The sequence below is a fragment of the Epinephelus moara genome, chromosome 20 (genome assembly GCF_006386435.1).
Source record: "Epinephelus moara isolate mb chromosome 20, YSFRI_EMoa_1.0, whole genome shotgun sequence".
Classification (NCBI taxonomy): domain Eukaryota; kingdom Metazoa; phylum Chordata; class Actinopteri; order Perciformes; family Serranidae; genus Epinephelus; species Epinephelus moara.
This window is the reverse complement of record NC_065525.1, coordinates 33,533,862-33,547,528: the sequence shown is the minus strand read 5'-3', so window position 1 is coordinate 33,547,528 and position 13,667 is coordinate 33,533,862. Positions and strand designations below refer to the sequence as shown.

The following is a 13,667-nucleotide window of genomic DNA, read 5'->3' as shown; positions in this document are numbered from 1 at the left end:
ACTCTTGTAACGTGCAGCCCAAGTATTTTGCAATTCATTTCCACAAAACATTGTTGAAACGTTTTTTTAATAATCTACTAATTTCTAAAAGTAACTGGTCAGTTGGTTGAACCTCCCTTTAAAAGACAAATAATCTCTGAGGTGACATAACACCATCAAACTGTGTGTGCACAGAGAATATTAGAGGGTGTCTAAAGGTTTGAATTTAAGACTTTTAAAGACCTTTTTAAATAAACTGAAGACTTAACTTGCTCTATCTAAGTACACACACTGATATCAGTTCAAAATGAACACTAAAATGACCCTGACGATATTCTCTGTGCTCCCTGCTCTGCGTGTGCGATTTCACCGCCCTGATCCCCATTATACCACGTTTGAAACACCTCCAACATACGGTGCAGTTTGCGCCGTAAACACTTCAAGGCACTGGCTTTAATCACCACAAGTAACGGTTATTATTATTCAAGCTATTTGTCCTTACACTCACATTTTCCAGTTTTTCCATAGCTTGCAAGGTCCTAGTTTAACAATGTAGACTCATTGCGTGATCTAAGTGCAGTGAGGGGGCAAAAATAGGGGCCTTGTGCACATACAGATGTTGTGTCGAAGTCTGGTGCCCCATCGAATAGTGTGTCCCTCCTGTTTAAATTATGTTTTCTACAGCACCAACACCAAAATAGGTGATATGACTAAAATACATGTAAGAACCATTCAATCTGAATTTAAGACTTTTTAAGGACCAGCGGCTGTCCTGTATTAGGGAAATTCTCCGTTGTTGGCAACTCACACTTAACAATTACTGAACTTGGGAGTGACTGTGAGTTAAGTAAATGTCAACTGAAGGTAACAAAAACCACAAACCCTGAAAAAAGACCAAAACATTACAAGACAAACACACACAGGTTCACACACCTCTGAAGAGGCTGGTCGGAAGCCGAAGCCCAGAGGTACATTCTCCTCATCTTCACACACTTTGACTCCTGGACTGAAGTGAAGCTCGACGTGGAAACGCTCCTCTGAGGAGGGATCCTGCTCAAAACACAGATATCATGACATGAAGAAATCTATGTGTAAAACTGCAGCTGTAACGCTGAAAGAAAATAAATGAGTCACATGTTTGCAGCACAGTCATGCAGCTCTCTGTAAGCCAACCTTATTGTTGTCTTCATACAGCATAATGACGATCTGTGTCATGTAGTTGAGTTCAGTCACAGCACTCAGGTAGTCCATGGCCTGTTTCCACTGCTGGTCCTTCTCCTCCTGATATTCAAACACAAACATACACTCTGTAAACGACACCTCAGACATACACACACAAACAAACACCACTATGTTCATAACCTTTGTAATGATGTATGACAAAATATGTTAATCACTAGGTTGAGGCAATGCAGCAACATCAATATATTTATATGAATATGATTTTTCCCCATTATATATACATCATAATTTGGAAAATATGTTTGAGAAAGGCAGTTGCACATTACACAAAGCAAAACTGTAAGAGATTTTTTTTTTTTTTAAATTTCACTATAATACACTGAATCATTGCCCAGTTCATCGCTTAAGAATAAGTTGTGCGTACAACCTAACAGCAACCTAAAGCAACTCATTAATAAAATAATAGCTGAAAAAATTTCCTGAGTGTCTCCTCCTGATCATTAAGGGAAAATTGTAATGAAATTTTACGAGAAGAGAACATTTGTTGGTTAAGGCCTTGTCCTAGTTTTTGAAATGTAGCTTTTTCTCTACATTTCTTTTTCTGTTTTTTAACACTTTATTTATAGAGATTTTTTCCATTTATCAGACAGGACATTAACAGCTAAAATCACAAATGACGAATCTGTACAGAAATATAGAGAGAAGTGGAAGGAAAACAAAGAGAAACGGACAGGTTACAAAACAAAACAGAAAAAAATTAATAATAAACATGTTTCATAGTTTATTTAAGTACATGTAAGACAGAGCAGTGGTTACCAACTGGTGGGTCGTGGTCCAAAAGTGGGTCGCAAGTCCACTCTGAAAGGACCATAAGTGACTCGTAAATGTGTCAAGTTTGTAAAAAACACACTTTATGTTTAATTTCTGGCACAGAGCTTTTATTTTTAAGTGCCATTTCCTGCTGTAAAGTGAGTGATTGACAGACAGCTACTTGACAAGAGACAGCAAACCAGCTTGATGGTATGTCCAAACACAAGTATGACATTGAATATATTACTGTGTGGACCTTGAACTCATACATACAGGAAATCTGGGGCCCGCAGCTGGACCAGTTGGGAACCACTGGGATAGACCACCTGTAGAGGTATAAGTTCATTGTTCCAGGCCAGGTAGACTATTCGCATAGTTTAAACATGGGTCCAGAGTTTTGTAAAATCTCTTTATGGAGCCGTTGAGGGTGCTTTCTCTGCATTTTGGCCCTTCGTCCAGGATAAAGATGCTAAAAGGTTTTGGAGAGTTTTGGGCTTATGACAGCAGAGTGCGCGCCACTTTCTCCTTTGTTACATGTGTACACATAAATGTACAGTTGTTCTTCCACTATGTTGAGGAACAGAGGCATCAGAATGCACTACAGAGGTCACTTCTACATAATCCAACACTCCCATGACACAGGCCCTGCCAGTTATATCTGTGCCAGTTGGTTTGGCACGCTCTTGACAGCACTTGTGTGGAGAAGATTATTTTTTGAGAAGGACTAGGCCTAAAGTCTATTCATAATCCCATCCAGCAGACCTCTGCTGATAAATTCTTTATACCCACCAAACTCCAAAAAGTATCTCCATCTGATATGGACGTTTACCTGCTTGCATTCATTTCTAGATCTACTCTTATTCTGGCACAGAGAGAATGAACACCATAATTACTACTAAAACAAAAAGGTCAGAGATGATAAAAATGAAAATGAAACGTATGTGAAATAAAAACCAGACATACATCCAGCAGTCCTCCGTAGCGGAAGACGCTCAGCAGGGAGTGAACGTGGCTCTCGCTTGTGAAGTACAGGCGTGTGCGGACGTGACGACCAGGAGACATCACACCACGGGAATATCTAAACACAAGGGGACAAGAGACGACACAGAGCTCATCAGTCATCAGTGACTTCCATAAACATACACAAACACACACTGTATATATGTGCTTCCCCTATATACATGTAAACATGTTTGTGTGCGCTTCAGCGGCGGCTTGTATTCTCACAGGGGGTGCAGCTTGTTGACAGCCTCGTCCTCGTGGGTCCTCTGCAGGTCCAGCTGGATTTTCTTCATCAGAGGAACACAGTAAGCCTGAGCAATGTCCAGTTTCTCTGCTTTGCTGATGCCGTACTCCTGATATGGATGATACGAAGTGAAAAAAAGACGTTTGAGCACTTTCATCCACTTATTTTTAATCTACTTATTCTTGGTCATGAGGAGATGAAGTCTTATCGCAGCACATTTTGGGGCAGGAGGCAGGAAAACTCACTGGACATCAGGGTGAGCACAGATAAGAAGTGACACATTCATGCACGGAGGCCTTAATATAAAAATGGGTTATCTGTGATTTAAAATTACGCTGTCACGCTTCCTGAATTAACTTGCTTTTTAAACTTTTAACTGTTACAGTGTTTCACTGTTTATGGCGTTTTTTTATGGCAAACTATATCGAGTATTCTGAGTCATTCTATCTTCTTCTTGGTGCAACGTTTTAATCTCGCCACAGGGATCAATATAGTTTGATTTTATGCTCAAAGGGAAAAATTGTTGGTTTCATCACCTCCACTCAGTGTAATAAAAGTGTGAAATTATCTGCGAGATGCCTGCCGGTACAAGTCATTTGTTAACATACCTGACATTCTCTGACTCCTCCAGATGATTTAATTACATCATTTAACTCTCTGACTTTTCCTCTCTGGAATACAATTCTTACAGTAAATTCAACTGAACAAAACTGAAATTTCCAGTATTTGATTATGACTCAATGAGCCACATTCAAAGCCTTTGTAAAATACTCTATAAACACACAGCTGTGAGCGCATTATAATATAAGTGTTACTGAAGACATCAGTCACTTGTTGTCATATGGGACAAAGAGCTAAAGAGGGAAACCATCAACTGAACTGTACCCCGGGTATTAACAGATCTGGGGAAAGCTGCATTCTCCTACTCTGCATCTTGGACATGGAACACTCTTCAAAAAGATCTAAAAATTAGCAACACTTACATCCACTGATGAATTAAAGGGCTTCATAAACAATGTGGTGACAGAGAAATGTGTTTGAGAAGCCACTATGTTTGAATAGTTGTTGTTTTATTGTGGATTTCTATATTATATGTTGTATGCGTTTTAAATGTGTTTTGATTGGCTGCTACCTTGGTCAGGTCTCTCTTGTAAAAGAGATGTTCAATCTCAATGGGACTTCCTGGTTAAATAAAGGTTAAATAAATAAATGAAGCCTGTATCTTTTATCATCCACCAGGATGAGGATGGTCAAAGTAACCAACTCAGTGAGTCAATGAACACACAGAAAGCACAAAGATGCAGTGAAAGAAACAAAGAGGGCCTACTCAGATTTATGTTTGATCAGCCATCTCTAATCCCTTTGTTGGAAACAAACCTGTCTTTGCTGTCGGCCAATCCACCAGCCTTTTATCTCCATCCAAATCACACAAACTAAAGTAAAGATCTATGGTAAGTTACTGATGTAACCTTAGCTAGCTTGCTTTTTTTTTTATTTGTGGCCTATTATGTCCACTTTTCTCCGGCTATTTGTCAGTTGTTAGTGATATTATTTCTACTCTAGTAACTGGGCTACACTAGGGTGACCATATTTTGATTTCCAAAAAAGAGGACACTCGGCCCGGCCACGAGATAGCCTCCTTAAATGATACTCGCAGTTTACTCAAAGATGCCTTATAATTTTAATATATTTAAAGTTTATATGTATGGATAGAAAATTCAGTTATATTACAAAATAATATCTCTCAAAGACAGAAATTTAGATATGCACACACTAGAGTGTGGCTACCCGATCTGAGCCCGACGGTACCCGACGGTAGGCCTACCCGACGGGTCGGGCCGGGTTCGGTCAAAAATGTATAAATTGTATTCGGGGTCGGATTCGGTCAGCTTTCAGTGAAAATGTAGTGTATAAATAAATAAAATCCCATTGGCTGTCCTGTTTATTGCTTGGGCACTGTTATTTACGTGACAACACCTGAACAGAACACACACACATTGGCTGTTTGTTCCTACCTCTCTGCCGCCCACCTCTGCCTTGATTAAACGCTGAAAATAAAATAAAAGAGGGAGACAGGTTTTCCCTATTTTATCTTATTTTGTTATATTTCTCCCTCTCCCCTCGCCGGCTCCCGTCTCAAACACGGAGGTCTCCCTCTCCGCGGAGCACCCACGGCGCATGCCCAGCCTGTTAAATAGCCTGTAACCACTGTGTGACACAAACTCAGTGCTTTAGTAATTAAAAAATGTCGGGCTCGGTTCGGTTTCGGACATAAGAAAACAGAATGACTGTCGGGTTCGGAAAGGAAAACCGGACATTATCATCAATTTATAAACATCCCCCGGACGCCCCGGACAGGACGGAAAAAGTGGACATGTCCGGGCAAAAGAGGACGTTTGGTCAGCCTAGGCTACACTGTAATGAAAGCTACATTGCGAACAAGTAAAATGGTAAATGGACTTGTACAGTGCCCTTCTAGTTTTTCGACCACTCAAAGCACTTTCATACGACTTATCTCATTCACCCATTCACACAGTGGTGGCCAAAGCTACCATATAAGGTGCCACCTGTGACTCGGGGGGCCGCCCAGGGATCAGACAGAGATTTTCCAATTAGTGGACACGCCACCTCTTGGCAAATATTCTGCTAAATGTCGCTGAAAAACGTAGTCGCTTGGCGGACGAATGATTCTTTGTTATCAATAAATTATTGGATTTTTTTGTTACTGTATGTTTATTTTATGAAACATCGCCAGGGCTATGGAATAAACATTTTATAAAAGTAAACTTCACTCCGTGTCGTGCATTACAACGCCCCTTAGCCGTCATAATAATCACTGTGAACCTCAAATGGCTTATCGCTTGATTCAAATATTATAAAAGACTTCAGCACTAATGAGTTATGTGAGCAAAGTTAGAGCATGCTATCCTCTCGTCAGAGCCTGAGAGAACCTTGAATGTGCTACGCAGCTTAATGAGGCCTTTAACCTGTGGTATGACTATGTCAGCCAGGGCGCGGGACAGTCTGAACAGCTCCATCGTGTCCTCCAGTCCAAGCGAGGCGTTGTGCTGCGAGTCATATTTGATACAGTCGTAGATGTCCGGGATCTTGCTGATGTCGTAGCGGCCGTTCTTCATGCGAAAGTCTCTCTCCAGTTTGGACCAGCGCTGCAGCATCAGCTCCAACGTCTCACTGTGGTAAAGCTGCAGGTCTGAGGGAAAAAAAAAAATCACAGGATGACTAATCTCAGTCTAAATGTTAAAAAGGTAATTGTCTCTGAAAATGTACTTGACATTTCAATACATGTGCACATTTTAACCTTTTCTGCTTCCGCCTGATTCATGCAGACAAAAGTCTATAAACTAAACCAAATGTCTCGGCTTTAAAGTTAAACATTTGGATCATTTTTTTCTCCATATGCAGCTCATTATTGTTTTTTTCTGTATTCAGGTTCAGCAGGTTCACACTACCTGCAGACTTTGGGTCCTCCAGCCTCTTGCGGATCTGTGAATTGAGACTCTGGATGAGGGCGTACACCTTGTCACAGGTTTTGACTGGATCCTGTATGACCTTCATTGAGTTCACCAGTGATGGGCTGCCAGTCGGTGCCAACTGGAACAAATGGGAACACATAACATGTTAAAAGATCACATGAAAGTAGTCAGAAAGAACTTGAAAAACTTAAACGGCAATACATGCATGGGAACTTTTTGTTTTTTTGCATGTTTCACTTCAGTCATCCAGCTTATGACTTCAGCCACTTTGAGTACCGTTCTGTTTTCCACAAGCGATATCACATCAGCAGGTTACAATGGAAAAGAGGCTTGCATAAAAATATTTACACAATTCTTTGTAAAGCACCTGAGAAGCACGTCCACCTTATCAAACTAAGTCATTTTTATATTGACACTTTACCATCTCAGGTTTGCCACACACCTTCTCATAGTCCTCCGGTGTGAACTCCTGGCCCTTCTGCATGATTTCATGCAGCCTGGCCTTCACCTTCTGTTGGCAGTCAGTCAGAGAGTCACTGTCGCTGTCCAGCAGTCCGTTCATGTTGGCACTCTTCACCATCTGAACCAGGATCGGAGTCAGCTCCCCCTCTAGAGCCAGCAGACCCTGCAGGGAAACCAGAGAACTTAGAGTGAAGCGATTCTGTAGCATTCCTATTTAATTCACTCTTCATTAGTGAAGAGTAAACTTGATTTGTTTAAGCTCATTTTTCCCCTCGAAGAATTTTTAAACCATCTTAAAATTTTTCTTATTGTAGATCTGCAGCTTCTTAAAATAAGTTTTTGAGTTATAAACAGACAACAGCCAGACTACAAGTGTTTAAAGATCTTAGATTATGAACATTTTTATATTTTGCACAACTTCTCAAATCCCATTTTATATTCTCTCAGGTTAAGTTCAAACAATTACTAGATGAATCGAGTAGAGGACTGACATGAAAAAGAATTGTATTATTTTGTTAGTTGACCTGAGCCTGTACAATGTGCTTGTTCCAGGTTCTCAGTGTAAACACTGCCAGCACAGGGGATGCCTTAACAGCGTTCATCTGTACAAACCCCCCACACCCAGCGACACAGACCTGGCTGAAAATCTGCAAAGTATCACTTTAAGTAACACTTATACATCAGATATACTCTTACAGATGGAGGCAGAGTTACCTTTGCGAAAGCAGCAGCTGTCATCTGCACCCTGCCTTCGTCAGAGGCGTAGATCTTCAGGTCGTGGCGGTAAGTGCTGTGCAGGCGCAGGAGGCCACAGCCTGGAAACCCGGCGTAGTCACCTGGAAGATTGTACACAGAGGGGGGCATCATGGTTAACTGGCCTGGTTGCAGCATTGAAATATACTGTAAATTAAATTTCTCAATTAAGAAACACCTGAGTCAGATAGGTGGTTGGAAGACAAGAGAAAAAAATAACAGTGAGTTGATTGCACCCAAAAGTACCGCAGATTTCCATTAAATATTGGCACACAGGCGACACACAGCACCTGTGCAGGAGCAACATCACTTTCAGTTCAAATGAAAAATGCTTCATAAACTTTTGACTTGGCTCATTTCACTCAAATGTGAACTTAAACTGTGTGGTTTTGAGCTATAAATAAAATGAAGTGAAAGTGAAGTGAACAAATGTCAAGTAAACCCAAAAATTATTGAAGACAGCTCCCCTGGAGACGAGATCAAATACTTTGGATTACCTTCTCGTTGAGAGACAATAAAAATATTTTAGCATGCTAAATATGTTTAAATTAATGTAGCTGTAGATGCATACCAGCATTACAGATCAAATCACACTGAGGGTTCATGCATTTTTCTCTCGTGTACAGCCAAATACTCTGATGTCACACTGTTGACTACCTTTACCTATCATGCTTTATGTGACAACAAAGGTCTGGGACATGTTGGGGACTGTCCTAGGCTGTAATCCAGGCTGAAGTAGACTGGCTTTCATCAAACAGCAACAAAGAAAAAAACATCCCAAAAACTCATGAAAAAAAAAGCAGTAGGATTAGTGTGAGATGATCCGCGTTAGCTTACAACAGCAAACTGCAGTCACTTCAGCTGCATGTGTATGTATGTGTGACCGAAGCAACATTTGCTGCACTGGATTACCTCAATGACGACACTAAACAACCCACAGCAATCTCAACGGGTGACAAACAGGACTAGTCGGCAGGTGAAATGAAACAAAATCACAATGAGATGAGAGGAGAGATCAGAGCACGTTAGTGGACGGAGCGACAAATGCGCAGGATGAGAGAGGCGTGGGAGAGCGGTGATGTCCAGCAAACCCTTCTCTTACCACAGTCAATAGGGGACTCACAGCCAAGGGACCGGTGGTTACCGGCTAGTAGTTTACACAGAGCAACAACAGGTAAGAAGAGAAGAGCAGAGTTAATAGACAAAACTTGGAGAAAGAAGTAAGAAAACAGTGACTGGGCTGAGAAAATAGAACTTCTTTTTATTAAAAAGAAGCAACAAAAGCGACTATTGCATCTGCTTTCTACGGAGGCTGAAAGTGGCCGTGCTTGCAGTTATTTTTTTAATGCCGTTAGCTCAAGATAACAAGTTAACAAAGCTTTTTCTCTCGTGCAAACAATATCTGTCAATCTTTGAGAAAACAAAAGGCAGATTTCTTGAGATAACGAGATCATTTATCACAAGAAAACGACTTTCGTTTTCTCGCAAGGGCACAGGAGGGTGGGTGCCGAGTGCGCTGCAGCAGCCCTTATTGACAAGGGATGGAACAAAACAGTCTGGAAATAGTTCGCTATTTTACCACAAGTCCTGTGCTGTCTGGACATTTGTTTTAAATTCTATAAAGCAAATCATGAGCTGACTGTCAGAAAACAAATGGAAATAAGATGTTTAAAATGTACAAATTCAATTAATTCCTCCGATCTGAGGTTGTCACGTCGTCACGTAAGGTTGAACAGGCTTAACAGGCTGAGAATGACCAGAAATTTTGCCTGGACAGTTCCAGAAAATATGTTGGACGTGAGAGACTTCTACTGCGGGGACACAGCAATGATCAAAGCTAATGGGGGAGTGGACAACAAGCATGAGTTGTCCAGGGGTTGTGAGCAGACATGAGGCGAACAAACAACTGAATGTCAGCCACCATTCAAAATGAAACATAAGACATTTTGGCACATGAGGTCCAGAGACAAGTTGTGTCTGAGATGAGAGAGCGCTGTCTTTGGACTAATGGATCCATCGATTTAAGTATGTCTAAGCGGTTTTACTGTAGCTTCTAAACCCAATGCCGAGAATATATGTTTGAAACTGTGTGTTTCTGCAAACCACAGATATCTAATATTTTACCTCATTATGTAGCGAATATGTTAAAACTAATTTTTTTAATAGTGCTGTGATTAATGTGGTTAGGTTTAGCTACAAAAACCACTTGGTTATGTTTAGGAAAAGATCATTTTTTGGCTTAGAATACCCACTTTAGGTGACAAAATCTCGGCTGGAAATGCCACTTGTTTTGGTGGCACAATCACCGCTTGAAACACCGCCAGTGTTTTGATAAAAAACACCCAGTTTTGTTGGCATGATCCCTGCTGGAAACTATGCCAATGTCTCGCTAAAAACAACCAGTTTTGTTGTTTGCTGGTCTCAACCAGTGATCTGCAGCTGGCACCAATCTTTTGTCATGTGCACATATTTGTACTGCGCAGCACCCCTCAGCAAAAATGAGTTCCTGAACGCATGTTTTCTCTTGAAAATTAGCTTCTCAATCATTTGATCACACCTGATTTCAGCCTTCAAGATCACTGTCATGACTGTCAGGGAGACTTATCACAGAACAGAGAGTCAAGGCATAAATCTGTAGTTTTGTTTGCTGCAGTTACGTTATTAGAGCTGACGATCTAATTGCGTTTCAAGAAGACAAAGCCCATTTTCTCAAGATAAAGAAATGATTAAACTGTAATTGTGAGATATCAGCATTAAAAAACAAATGCAAGCACAGCCGTTCTCAGCTTCAGTAGCTTTCATTTCTGCTTCAGGATGTTTTTCTGTGCAGTGCGGGAGATGTTTATCATGCACTATAAAACAAAAAGCAAAAGTAAAGCCTGTAAAAAGGGTAATCCATAAATGACAAAGAGGTGTTGCTTCGTTAAAAGCTCTGTAAAGTGGTAGAAAGAGAGAGAAACCTTTAAGTAATAGGCAGGTCTGTCTGCTTACTCGCTGTAATTTACTCTGGTTAAGAGAGTCAGGGTTACAGGTGCTGTGTCTTTTTAAGCATTTAAGAACAACTCCACAAGTAATTTTGCATGAAGAAAAAGCATTGCTGTGGTATTTTTCTCATGCACCACACCCAAAAATCACAGGAGACACAGAAGGAGCAACAGCAAGATGGCAGCTCAAGTAGTGTTTTCAGCCTGAGTATAGTTACTCGTTTAAATATCATTAATCAAATACACCTTGACATAAATACCGTTTCACCATCAAATTGATTTAGCCGTAAGAAATGTACAGCCTGGTCTCACAAAATTGTTAAAGGCGATCATATTGTTGAGAATTTAGTTTTAAATTTCAGATTGACATTTCTGCATCGAGACATAACCTTTGAGGAGAGATTTGTGATGCATGTAAGATCAAGTTTTTTCCTCCACAGCTACCACATGGTCTTAATCAGCAAGTGTGAGTTTGCTCAGTTGAAATGGAAGTGACAATGTTCAAACTTTATTCTGAGCACTTTTAGGACCTTGAGTTGAGACTGTCTTGCCAGCTGCTGTTTTCAAGGTCAACAAAAAACTCCTTTGAATGCCACTCTGTGAAACCATCAACTATCTAGTTTACTTAGTTCACTGAGGAAAGCCAAAGGATTTTTTTCCAATGCAAATAAAGTACTAGATAATGTGGGTCTTGTGGCGATTTAAAAAACCATTGTTCCATTTAGAAGAAAAAAGAAGCACATATTTAGTAGTATGTTTGCATCTGACTCCATCCAGGCTCCATTTTATTTCCCACTTCAGATTTTCTAGTCCAAGACAGGCTTCAATAGCTGTTCTGCAATTTGTATGAGTCATTACAGACGCTATGTTTTTATTTGTCTATAGTCTTTGTGCTTCAAGTCTGCTTTAAGGTAGTAATAAACTATCAGCTGCCTCTTCCTGTTTTGTTCTGAGCAGTAATCCAATAGAGTGTCCTAAAAATCCCTCATGGAGGCATAAAATAAAAAATTAATTAAACTAGTTGTGAGCGTACTTTTTTTGTTTTTTTTATAAAGATATTTTTTGGGCATTTTCACCTTTAATGGACAGGACAGCTAAGCATGAAAGGGGGAGAGAGAGAGAGAGAGAGAGAGAGAGAGAGAGAGAGAGAATGACATGCAGTCAAGGGCCACAGGCTGGGGTCGAACCCGGGCCGCTGCAGCAACAGCCTTGTACATGGGGCGCCTGCTCTATCCACTAATCCACCGACGCCCTTTGAGCGTACTTTTAGATATTTTATTTCCGCTTTAACTTTGTCGTAATTGCCTGATTTTATTTCATTGCATACTGAAATGTTTATTTTCAGTTTTAACTATGTAAAGCTCTTTGTAACTTTGCTTCGAAAGGTGCTGTAGAAACAAAGTCAAACATTTATTATTCCTTACTTATAGTGTCTAGAATGTGTGTGACAGCTTTAATGACTAAAAATACTGTTACTAAAGTATTCATTTTGACCTGAGATCAGGACCTTTCTGAATGTATCAGTGTATTCTCCATCTCTTATTGTGTACAGGTGAAGGCAAGAAGTCTAAAACATCTTTGAAAGCAAATAATGAATGGTACAAGAAAAGACACAGTGGCTGCAAGAAGCTGGAAAATCTGGCTTGCTGACTCTAAAATAACCTCCACCTGATGTATGATTTCCTTTGACACGCTGTGTGTCAGCTATGCAGTGTTGACACTGTATACTTATGGCAGTTCTTAAGTGACTGAAAAGAGAAGCTGGAAATAAACTTCTAAAAGTAAAGGTACATGTTGGAGGACAGACCAGGCTGTATGGTTATCATTTGCTCTCTTGAGTGTGTTATTAAAAAGAACTGGCCTTTGATAATGTTTGTGCACTTGTGAATACCTATGTCAGGTTTTGCTTATAGGCGTGTGTGTGTGCATGTAATGTGTATGCTCCCTTGTGTACACAAAACGCTCTTTAAATCCGAGCCAAAGTAGAAGGATTCCTCATGAGTACATCTATAAGCTTCTGTGAGTGTGAGTCGAGTGAGTACCTTGACCTCCAGGGTACATGCAGCGGAAGGCCCTGCCCAGCTCCTCAGCCTGAACCCGGCCTGCAGGCGTCAGCTCGCCGCCCCACTTCAACACCAGCAGTAGAGATGGACCGTCCTTTTTAGAGTCTGAAAACAGCAGCGTCTTGTTATTCATATCAGTAATCACAGAACAGAACAATCTGTCTGTCTATTTACCAGCAGTGTTTGAAAGAAAAAAGGAAACACTTTAATCCGATATCTACATTTTTTTCTCGTGAGTGGCTGCTGTGCATGGCTAGATGAACCTGCTCTGCATGGTGACCATGGACTGTACAAAAGAAGTGCACTTAGCCTCCGCATCTGAAAAGTGAAGCCAATGCAGAAGTGCCTTAAACCTGCACTCTTGCAAAAACAAATCCGACCTTAAGTGTATAAGGTAATGACCCTACTTCTTGCTTGATTTATTACATTTTCATAATTTTCATAAGTTGATGCTCTCAATCGCTGCATTCAAATCTTCTTTAATGCAGCATGTTCATTATGTGAATGATGGTCCCATGTAGAGTAAAATAGACAATAATGCAGGGTACGATTTCAGGCATGGCCACCTTGTGATTGACAAGTCCCTCCTACAGTGACCTGTCAATCAGGACAGAGGCATAGCAATGTATACCTTCCAGTTTTAACACCACACAATATACTGAACACGACTACTATGTGTGTGAGTGTGTTAGTA

General features: G+C 40.6%; 1 protein-coding gene across 10 annotated transcripts in view; it reads right to left on the bottom strand.

Moving 5' to 3' along the window:
• The window catches only part of ppip5k1b (diphosphoinositol pentakisphosphate kinase 1b), an 83,575-nt gene that overhangs the window by 30,850 nt on the left and 39,058 nt on the right, over positions 1-13,667 (bottom strand). For 7 of the 10 annotated variants that reach the window (XR_007571805.1, XM_050072592.1, XM_050072591.1 and 4 more), the window contains exons 15-24: positions 12,953-13,078; positions 9,029-9,073; positions 7,888-8,009; positions 7,154-7,336; positions 6,688-6,829; positions 6,205-6,428; positions 3,199-3,326; positions 2,935-3,049; positions 1,153-1,260; positions 913-1,029 (exon numbers count right to left, since the gene is read on the bottom strand). Coding sequence is in view for 9 of the 10 variants with exons in the window: in XM_050072592.1 (XP_049928549.1) it covers positions 913-1,029; positions 1,153-1,260; positions 2,935-3,049; positions 3,199-3,326; positions 6,205-6,428; positions 6,688-6,829; positions 7,154-7,336; positions 7,888-8,009; positions 9,029-9,073; positions 12,953-13,078 (1,310 nt within the window). In the remaining variant the exon portion in view is untranslated. The remainder of the gene's footprint in view (positions 1-912; positions 1,030-1,152; positions 1,261-2,934; positions 3,050-3,198; positions 3,327-6,204; positions 6,429-6,687; positions 6,830-7,153; positions 7,337-7,887; positions 8,010-9,028; positions 9,074-12,952; positions 13,079-13,667) is intronic. The other 3 variants (XM_050072600.1, XM_050072594.1, XM_050072599.1) reach the window with 1 other exon arrangement.